The sequence below is a fragment of the Nanorana parkeri genome, unplaced genomic scaffold (assembly GCF_000935625.1).
Source record: "Nanorana parkeri isolate BGI_ZX_2015 unplaced genomic scaffold, ASM93562v1 scaffold814, whole genome shotgun sequence".
In the NCBI taxonomy this organism is placed as follows: domain Eukaryota; kingdom Metazoa; phylum Chordata; class Amphibia; order Anura; family Dicroglossidae; genus Nanorana; species Nanorana parkeri.
Genome location: NW_017307082.1, coordinates 455162 through 466683, shown reverse-complemented (window position 1 = coordinate 466683; position 11522 = coordinate 455162). Strand labels below are relative to the sequence as shown.

The 11522-nt window shown below is 40.6% G+C and overlaps 1 protein-coding gene across 1 annotated transcript; it reads left to right on the top strand.

Moving 5' to 3' along the window:
• The first annotated feature begins 4067 nt into the window (after positions 1-4067).
• Positions 4068-10942, top strand: FGF20 (fibroblast growth factor 20). The gene is made up of 3 exons (XM_018565116.1): positions 4068-4344; positions 6971-7074; positions 10697-10942. Exons 1-3 carry the CDS (start codon positions 4068-4070, stop codon positions 10940-10942), a joined length of 627 nt encoding a protein of 208 aa, XP_018420618.1.
• Positions 10943-11522: the final 580 nt, after the last annotated feature.

Here is an 11522-nt window from a genome sequence, read left to right as displayed (position 1 = left end):
TGAATTCAGAGATGCTTTTAGGATCTACAGCTGAGTGATACACACATAAGCTAAATTTTTGTTAATAGAAAAGGTACTTGAATGCATTTGTAAGATTTAACTCCTGAGTTAAATGTCAATTTAAGCAATTTACTTCTGAAAGGTTCACTTGCTTTAATTTGGGACAAGGGAATAACTCTTATTTTTCTTTAGAGACTTTCCAGCATGACCAATATGCTGTTACTCTTCTTTTAAACCTTCCATGGACTGATTTTGTCTCTTTCTGCTCTGATTTTAGAATGGCCTGTGAAAATAGGGCTGTGTGCATGTAGGGTTACAGGAATACATTTACAGTAAATATAATTTAACAGTATGGGTGTCCTCTACTGGTCTTACTGTAGATTAGCACCATTCCAGGAAAGCACCCATTGGCTATAAGATTAAAGCCAGTTCATTTAGCTTGTGTTACTGCTTATTTTTTATTTGGAGCAATATCAATAAAAATTCCCTGGGTGGGAGTTATAAACCTGCTACAAATCTGCCCTCTCTATTCATTTGGATACAAAAGCTCTTGAGAAATTGGTTCATTCGGGAACAGTAACTTTGATCTGGGTGTCTTTGAATTAACAGAGCAATTAAGCAGATTTTGTTCAAAGCACAAACTCATTGGCTGGTGTTTTACACTGATGTGATAATGTTTACACAGATGTGCTTTGAAATGACGACTATGCTGCACTGCAGATCCCACCACATGACAGAATCCTGTCATTTACAAGGTAAATAATGTAACATATACCTGCTACAATTATTTCAGTGATGACCTGGAACTTTTCGAGGGGCGGTCAATCTGTTTACAGCTTTGCTGCTCAGTAGTACAGTCACACAGGGAATGGGCGGAGGGGGCACTTTTGTGCACTATTCAACATTGAAAGCTTGGAAAGGTGAACATTACCTGCTCTAAAACATCAGGCAGTGAATTATTACAGACTACTCCATACACAATGGGAATTCAGGTCTATTTGATCTCTCTGATCTAACAGAACACTTTCTTCACTTTTCCTATGGCATTGTGGACTCTAGATAGGTAATGGATTACATGGACAGTGTAGAGAGACAGAGATCCAAATCAAGTAGCGAGGAAGACATGGAAATAGAGAGTGGGAAAGAGAAGTTGGCATGACTGAAGTGAACACAGGTTTGCAAGGTAACAGTCTCCATTCCTATAGTACAAATAGCTGATTGAGATAGTTAAGCTGTCCATACACCTATAGATTATCTGCAGATTTTCTATGGTCAGATGGAAAAAGTGCAACAGACTGTGTGGATGGAGGAATCTCCCACTGGGCCAAACTTCAGTATCTTGCTAGTCGGCACCACTGGCTCTGAAAATACCTGAACAATCTGATTGGATGCAGGCATTGTTCAGGTGTTTTGAGAGCCAGCGGGGCCGACTAGCAAGATACTGAAGCTTGGCCCAGCGGGAGTTTCCTCTATCCACACAGGTTAGTGTAGATGGAGGAATCGCTTGCACTTTTTCCATCTGACCATAGGCTGATAGAAAAAAATGTATAGGAAATCTATAGGTGTATGGCTAGCTTTAGGAAGAGTTAGATTGAAGTAGTGACATGGGAACTAAAGACCTAAATGATTGATCGGATTGTACAATCTCCTTTAGACCTATCATCAGGTTTGTAGTGCAAGGGCGTGCCTAATTTAATATAAACGGTAGAGATGCACCGATACCGATACTAGTATCGGTGCTGATACTGAGTATTTGGGCGAGTACTCCCCCAAATGCTCTGATGCCTAGCCCGATACCGGAACTTGCGGTATCAGGAAGCCGGGCAGCGCGTCATTACACGCTGCCCGGCTTCCTGATTGCCCAGGAAGCTGGCAGCATGCTCCCTCGTCACTTGGTGAGAAGGGAGCATGGAGCTAGCTTCCCGGCCAATCAGGAAGCCAGGCAGCGTGTAATGACTCACCGCCTAGTTTACTGATTGGTTGGGGAACTGGCCAATCAGGAAAATGGACGGAGAGTCATTACCCACCCCCTGGCGTCCTGCTTGGCCAGAAAGCCAGCTTCAGGCTCCCACGTCACCTGGGGAAGAGGGAGCATGGAGCTGGCTGCCTGGCCAATCAGGAAGCCGGGCACCATGTAATGACTCGCTGCCTGGCTTCCTAATTGGTTGATAAGCTGGCCAATCAGGAAGCCAGGTGGTGAGTCATTACCTGCCCCCGGCTTCCTGATTGGCGGGGAAGCCAGCTCCATGCTTCCTCGTCACCTGCTAATCGGGAAGCTGGGTGGCGAGTCTTTACATGCTGCCCGGCTTTCCAGCTAATCAGGAAGCCAAGTGGCGAGTCATTAAATTCCGCCTAGCTTTCTTAATGGGACTTCTGGTATCGGTATTCGGTATCGGCGAGTACCGCAAAAAAATATCGGTACTCGTACTCAATACCAAGTATGTAGCACAAGGGTCTTCTTGAATTCACAGAAGTGAAGAAGGAAGAAAGGAAGGAAGGAAGGAAGAAAGAAAGAAAGAAAGAAAGAAAGAAAGAAAGAAAGAAAGAAAGAAAGAAAGAAAGAAAGAAAAAGGAGGAAGGAAGGAAATAAGGAAGGAAGGAAGAAAATGGAGGGAGTGAGGGGGGAAAGAAAGAAAAGAAAAGAAGGTAAAGAAAGGAAGGAAGGAAGGAAGGAAGGAAGGAAGGAAGGAAGGAGAAGAAAGATACGGGGTTGGAATATCAAGCCATGTATATAAAGAGAGAAGCAGATCAGTCATTTCACGTGGTTGGATTTAGACATTGAAGTCGAGGTATACAGGTATACAGTACATATGACATTCCATATTCACAGATCAAAGCATCCGATACTGATACAGAGGATGTTATTTGTTCCATCTCACAATATAAAGAATTTTACTTTCAGGGTGTATACAAGGTGTGAAATGTTATTTAATCCCCCACTCATAACAATAATACATTATGGCACTTTGCAAGTTTTATCAATCACACGTTTCCAGACTTTGATACTATGTTGTCGTGTTATGAAAGTGCTAAACTTCTACAAATAGGACTTCTTGTCCTTTGTGAGCGCTAACAGTGACATTTCAATGACAATAATGTGTTACAACTTCAAAGCAGCAGGTGAGAGATTATTGTAGTCGGGGAACATTTCATTTCTCATACACTGCACTGGGCATTGTTATATAAAATGAATACACAACATATTGATAGGATGATCATCCATAGCATGTACATACATAGTTGTATTGGTCCATCCTAAAATATATGGCTTCAAGGGATGGCTGATGACACATGTAACAGTTCAGACACAGAGCACCTTGCAGTCATCAGAGGTGAAAACTACGTGTGTTTTATTGGTGCTTTACAAGCAAGAGGCATTCCTGTTGTTGGAGGTTTTTCTTTTGTATGCCTGGGAGTCTGGGAAGGTCTACAGGGAGGGAGCCGCCCCTCTACCAGTCTACCTTTCCTTGCACCTGTCCAGGCAATGTGTTAGTAGGAGCTCCTGCCTGTAGGATCACACTACATGGTAGGATCACACTGCTCTCTCCTGCTGCCGGCCCCTACTTCTAGCTATCTCTCTGTGTCCTTCTCCAGCATCTGATCTGCGGATCCCAGCTAGAGATTAACACCTCTTCATTCTTCAGGTGACCGATCTCCTGCAAGCATCTCTGGCTGACACACCACCCCAAGCCCCAACATGTCCTTTGGGCTCAGTCTGGAGGATCTGCGTGGAAATGTGGATTATGGTGATCATGGCTGTGATTAACATTGCATGTGAATGGGCCTGTATTGGGAAGAGACGCTTTGCACATAGAGATCCCTGAGAGGTTTGAACTGAGAGCTTTTGAGACTCACCTTCCGACAGTGGTCTTCATTACCATATGTCAACTTGGCCAATATACAAACTTTCTCTACATATAGCAGTCAGGTCTGCCCAGTTCTACACTACAGACGCCTGCAGGATTGCAGTAGGTGCTGCTGCTGCTGGCACAGCCTGCGCTCTGATCAGGACATACCAGGCAAGTTTGCCCCCTGTCATTGCCACCCTTTACCTGGACTTCTTACACATGGCTCCTTTACCGGAGGTGGGGAGCTATCTGGCCGGGCTGGACACTCTGGGACAAGTTGGCTCTCACTTCTTGTTGCCCCCTGCCAGGGAGAGCCCTCTGCTGTTCAACGACCCCATGGCACAACCTGATCGGCTGTCCCGCAGCGCTCCCTCGGACCTGGCGCACCTCCAAGGCATCCTGCGCCGCCGCCAACTCTACTGCAGGACTGGCTTCCACCTGCAGATCCTGCCCGATGGCAACGTCTTGGGTACCCGGCAGGATCACAACCGCTTCGGTAGGTACACACCAGAGTATCTCCGAGGAGCTGGGGGGATTAGAATCACTAATTGGCTCCTATCTCTGCACTAATGTGTGGACAGTGAGGATTTACTGCACTTTACACCCGATTAGACCATCCACAGATTAGAAGGCAGGTGTCTTTCTAGACAAATAGTAAAGTTCATCCATTGCTGCAGAGTTCTCATGGGTACATGCGATGTCCTCTTTCCCATATTCCTTATTACAGCAAACAAGTGCTGCTCTATCTAATTCACATGATGTACCCTATCATGATCTTCACAAATTCATTCTTTGTCGTTTGTGCCAACTTGCTGTCATTTATATAACTATTGGATAGATAAATATTATGACACTAACCACTAAATAATAAGAAGCAATTATATATTTTATTGTTGCCAATGTGTAATTGTTCATATGATCAGTATATTTTCTATATATATATATATATTTAAGATTTGGTGGCATCTTGAATTGTTGACATATATATCTGCATTCCTTTAAAAACTAATTTTACCTTGAAGTGCCTACCTGTACTGTACAGTGCACATTTAGCAAGAGGGTAATCTTATTGCCTATAACACCCTCCTGATCTTGAACAGAAGAAATATGTAGAAATGTAATTCTTGCAGCACACAGCAGTCAATATGTACAGCCCGAGGACAGGTAGAGAGCTTGGAGGGATGTCATAGATCGTGATTTTTATTGTGTTCACAAATTCAGTTTTTGTAGTTTGTTTCAACCTGCTCTCATGTATATGCCTATAGGATATATAAATATAATGAATCTTAGGATTAAATAATAAGTGCCAATGATTTTTATTATTGAATAATATGCTGCACTCCTTTAGAAACTCATTTTGCCTTGAAGTACTATACTGATCTATATACTGTACAGTGCACATTTAGCAGGAGGGTATTCTTGATGGCCATCACGTCCTCTTGATCTGGAACAGAAGAACTGTGTAGAAATGTAATTCTTGCTGCACATAGCTATTAATATGTACAACTTCCAGGGACAGGCAGAGACGTTGGAGGGTTGTCCCAGAAATGGTTTGCCTCTGGGAATGGCCCAGTTTTTGAACTTTGATAAAACATTCTACACAACTCCAGTTATAATGTATGTTGCATTCAGTTTTAAAGTATTCCTAAAGTATTGTCTCTCTAAAGCAGTATCTAATATGTTTTATAATCCAGTTTACTGAATCAGACTTTCCAGGGTAGTTGCATCTCTCTGAGACATCTGGGGTATTTTAGTTACATGTCTTTAGTTTTAAAGTGTTCTCTAATATTAGAATGTAAGACATGTAAAATGTAACCATGGATGTGGCTACTTTGCTGAGTAGACTTGGTTGTTGTAGAATTTGCAGGTTGCATGTTCTGTACTTGGAGTTTCTGGAATGCCTGTAGCAGACAATATGGTAGATATGTAGTGAGCACTCTTGCCTGGGTTTGATTTCCACTTGGCACCCCATCTGCATGGACTTTGTATGTTCTCCTTGTGTTCTCCCAAAACGTTCTGATTCTATCTAAATTTCCCCCTCGGTCATGTTTTGTCCTAACTCTGTGATGAAAAAAGAATATAAGACTGGAATCTGAGCCTGCAACCTGGCCCTGTAGAACCTTACAACTAGTATAGAAACAATTGCATTGCACCTGATATCAAAGCAATTGAATTTCTGCCTGATGTGCCCAGTAGGACAGATAGGTTCTAACTACTGCAAATTACCATATTAATAAAAGGCACATCAGAAGTCCCCTTCCCACAATCGAACGCTTGCCTTTGTATCCATCTATCTTCCATTGACTGTAGGTATGTACAGTAACTGGCAGCACACAGCACAGACCTATACACCTCTCATACCCAGAACGGGCAAGGATGGAAACACTTATCTGACAGGAAGAGTGAATAATGATTGAGATATTTATTCACCTCTCTTTTATCTGAACAGACTAGCTATTGTTGATAACAACCCACCTCCCACCATCATATTGATTTAGCTGCTGTAAAGCTGATTAAAATGCTTTCTATCACTTTCCCATACCCAAGGCAATACATATTAATTAATTTGAGCTTCTTTGATGCTGCCGAGTATTGGGTTTAATTAATCTTGCAAAATTTACAAACTTTTTATAGTGAAAGCTAAATTGTTGTGCCAGTTTATTACTGTGCACAACACCATTTCGATCAAGTGAGAAAACTATTGTATTGGATGTACACAGGAATCATTTTCCTAAGTTTAAATATCAGGCAGAGATCAAATATTTGCTGTGGTTCTTTTATACGGAGCTCCCTTTCATACTGCCCCTATTCTAAGCTGAACTTCCTCTGATGTGGTCTCTCACCGGTTGACTCACCTGCTTGTTGTGATTTTTTTTTTTTTTTTAAGACGTGCTTTGAAAAAGATAGCACAATAAAGACAAAATACCACCATCATTTTCATGGGGAATGAGTCCACTTTCTGGGTCTTTATAGAAAATAAGCTGCATGCTGTTATGTTATCTTGGAGTTTTCTATCACATGAGCTTCCTCTCATTATGTATGGACTGAAGATTTTGGTTCAGGCTGGATGATGAAATCTATTTCTTGCAAATTAACTTACAATGTTGTTTTCCTTTTTACAGGCATTCTAGAGTTTATCAGCGTTGCTATTGGCCTGGTGAGCATTAGAGGAGTGGACAGCGGCCTCTACCTGGGGATGAATGATAAGGGGGAACTCTTTGGATCTGTAAGTATATATTTTACTTATATTTAAACATAAAGTGACACTAAACCCAGGAGTTAAATCTTAAAAATGCATTTAAATACCTTAACTAAACAAAAATGTATCTTATTTGTGTATTACTTGGCTGTAGATCCTCAAATCATCTCTGAATTCATGCTGACACTGTCTTTCCTTCTGGAGGGTTGCTACTTTTGTTCCCCCTGGTCCCTGTGTGTGTTGTAAAGTAGCCACTGCTCAAAGCTCACTCCTGTGATAGACTACAATCTCAATACACATTAGTAAACTAAACGTGAGCTTGTAGTCGATCATGGGAGAGAGCTTGGAGCGGTGACTACTTTACAACACACACAGGGACCATGGGGAACAGAAGTAGTCACCCTCCAGAAGGAAGGACAGTGTCAGCATGAATTCAGAGATGATTTGATGAGTGATACCAAAATAATACATTTTTGTTAATACTTAGTGTTCTTGAATGCATTTTTAACAGTGTAGTGTCACATTTTACAAGGCTCATGAGCTTATGAAATAAGGTTGGGCAAAATACTAGTCTAAACTAGGCAAGATTTATCTTTCAGGTTAACTGTAATATGATTGTTGCTCTGGGAAATGCACTTTGCATATAATCATTGTTCTCAGTGTTTTTTTAGGGTGGCAATAAATCAGCCAACCCTGCTTCAAATTTAATAGGTAGTGTGCCCATCATGCAAAGATCGAAGATGGAAGTGCTTGGTATTGTACACATAGATTTTTCAGCTTGCTGGGAAACTTTGCTTGTTGGGATTGATCATTTACTATTCTCACGGAGAAAGGGACAGGACGATCCAAGGGTCAGCTTGTGTCACCCTGTTAAAGTCACATAAGCCCCGTTTCACACCTGAACTTTTTTTGCCACGTTTACTGATACACGACAATACTCAGCATGAAAAATCTCTTTATCATTAATGGCGTTGTGTTACTTGTTGGTTGAAAAAGTACCCAAGCTTCTTTTTGGGCAGAAAGCTGCCTTTTTATCTCCATAAACTTCAATGGGGGTGCCTGAAAAGTGCCCAACAAAATGTGTAACGTGTGTTTTTCTTATGATGTTGGCCCTGACAGCCATCTCCTCTTCTTAGTTTTCCATTGGCTACAAACTTAAATGCTCAAGCCAGAAAACGCCTGAGAAATGCACAAAAAAAGCACAAAAAAGCTTCAAATTTGGTGGAAAATGCTCACACTCAAGTGTGAATGGGAAGGAATGTGCCACAAACAATGGAGTGCCTGAGCATGAAAGAGTTCACTAATAAAGTTAAAGTACCTTGTTTACACCTAGTCTGCCATAGTCTGGATGGTAACAATGTAATACTTTAAAGAGTCTCTAAAGCCCAAACTTTTTTTAGCTTTGGATAGTGGCGAGGTGTTAGAAACCCTGCATGTTGTTATTGCTAGGCACCTGCTAGGGAAATGCACTCTGTTTGTTTGTCTTGGTGACCCCCATCACATTTTAAGTTGTCACCAGAACATGAATAGACGGAGACTTGCTCTGGTGAAAGCTGTCTAAGAAGACTTTTTCCCCCACTTTGAAGATCTTTCCTATCACTTCCTGTTTTGTCTTTAGGATAGGAAGTGAAGTAAAATCATCCCAAATGGGATACAGATGGCAAAGAAACCTGACAGAGGTTTTAACTATTCCCTACTCTATCTAAAACAAGACTTGGCTTTAAATATACTTAAATTCTGACCAGGCAAGGACATTTTGAATAATTATTCACAGTGTCCAGACACAAAACAGTATTGAGAGTTTCAATACAGCATTCTGCAAACGTGTCAGTGATTTTGTACCGCAAACTTTTCACTGTTCATTACTTTCCAAAGGCCGCATGGATTTAAAAAGGAAAGACATTTCCATTTAGGTTTACTGTCCTCTAAGTAGTAACAAATAAAAAAGAAAATGTTTTTAGTTGTTGCTATTAAAGACGCACTTACAGTGGAAAGAAAATCAGTTGCACAGAAAGATGAAATACAGAACACTTTACAATTAACCCCATTATAAAAAGGTAATGAGACAAATGAACCTTAATTCTCTATGCCCTTTGAATGACAGCCTTATTCAAACAGATTGTTGGGCTTTAGCTTGTCCTGGTATTATATTCACCAGCGCTGAAACAACACATGAAAGAATAGGATATGGTTGAAGAAGAATTTCCCATGCTTTCAGCAAGGTTTCATACAATTGTACTGTTCTGATGTAGCATTGTATGTGGTGCCCACTGCTTACATATATTTTATAAATCTTTTTTTTCCCCCACTGTTGTAATTGTACAGTAATGGATCAATATTATCATTAGATTGGTAAATTGATCTGTTTCCTAAGAAGATTTATTAGTCAATGGAACTTTTTTTCTGCAGACAACAGTGGAAACAGTGGCACCTGCAGGCTGGATGTGGTACTGCACTTTATTTAAAAAAATGTTCTGAGAAATAAAAAGAATTCAAAAGATTTATGAATACAATGTCATTAAAAAATAAATGAATACCTTTGATAATCATGCCAGCAGTTTTGTAGTTTTTAGCAGCACAATAATTATCTAAAATATTTTTATAAATCCTGTATAAAAATAACAATAATAATAATATACAGTACTGTGCAAAAGTTTTAGGCAGGTGTGAAAAAATACCGTAAAGCAAGAATGCTTTCAGAAATAAAAGTGATAATAGTTTAATTTTTTATCAAATACCGAAATGGAAAGTAAAAGAACAGAAGAGAAATAGAAATCAAATCAATATTTGGTGTCACCACCCTTTGCCTTCAAAACCTCTTCTGTTAACACATTCTTCTAGGTACACTTGCACACAGCTTTTGAAGGACCTTGGCAGGTAGGTTGTTCCAAACATCTTGGAGAGCTAACCACCGATCTTCTGTAGATGTTGGCTGCTTCCAATCCTTCTGTCTCTTCATGTAATCCCAGACAGACTCGATGTTGAGATCAGGGCTCTGGTGGGAGACAAACCATCACTTCCAGGGCTCCTTGTTCTTCTTTTCGCTGAAGATAATTACATTGTCTGTATGTTTGGGGTAATTACCTGCTGCAGAGTAAATTGAGGCAACCACACACCCTGATGGTATGGCATGAGGGATAGGTATCTGCTTGTATATCTCATCATTGCGGACACCATTGATCCTGACCAAATCTCCAAATCTATTTGCAGAAATGCAGCTCCAGACTGGCAAGGAACCTCCACCATGCTTCACTGTTGCCTGCAGGCATTCAATATTGTACCGCTCTCCAGCCCTTCGGTGAACAAACTGCCTCCTGCTACAACCAAATATTTCACATTTGACTCATCAGTCCAGAACACCTGCTGACATTTTTCTGCACCCCAGTTCCTATGTGTTTGTGCATAGTTGAGTCGCTTAGCCTTGTTTCCACGTCGGAGGCATGGCTTTTTGGCCGCAAGGCCGCAGAAAAATGTCTGCAAGTGCTCTGCACAGATTAGTCAAAACTTTAAATATTTGGCTGTAGCAGAAGGCAGTTTGTTTGCGGAAGGGCTGGAGAATGGTGGAGGTTTAATTATAGTGTCAGTAAAATTTGTTTTAATAAACTTAAAATATTCATATATTAATGTTTGAATGTTCTATTTTTAACAGGAAAAATTAACTTCTGAATGCATTTTCCGCGAGCAATTTGAAGAAAACTGGTATAATACTTATTCATCAAATCTATATAAGCATGGAGAGTCTGGGAGGCGATACTTTGTAGCACTTAATAAAGATGGAACTCCTAGAGATGGAGCTCGAGCTAAAAGACATCAGAAATTCACACATTTTTTGCCTAGACCGGTGGACCCTGAGAAGGTACCTGAACTCTATAAGGATGTCATGGGATATAGCTGAAAATCCACACCCAGAATGATGGATATCTATGCCAAAGCAGGTCTTTTCTTAAGAAAAGTGAAGATGAAAGTATGTAAAAGACCTAGAGTCACTGACGACTTGGATGTGTGTGACCAAAGAATGTTGATGGCCATTGTAAAGACCTTCTACATTGTGGATGAGGATGCAGGAACTAGTGGATAAGACACAGAGCCAACATTCCTTTGCTGCTCGCTCGCGGAATCATGTGGTCTAACAGGAAAAAGCATTGGACTAGCTCATTGGCAGTTGGCATCACACGACACATTCTAAAACTGTAAATAATATACAATGGGTACATGGAAAAAAAACAATGCTGCCCCACATTGAGTGAGAACTTTAAAGTCATCTGTTTAAAAAACAAACTGCATTTTTAAAAAAAAAGCTAATTACTCCCAAGACTAATATTTCAGTTTTGGCTAGTTACTGACAGAGTGAATCATATGCTGGCTGGGAAACAATATGGCAAGATATCAGCAAGCAATTCAAAATGCCCCTCCATCTCATTACATAGGCAAATATTAACATCATCCATCTGGATTCTCCAAAAGAGAATAAACCC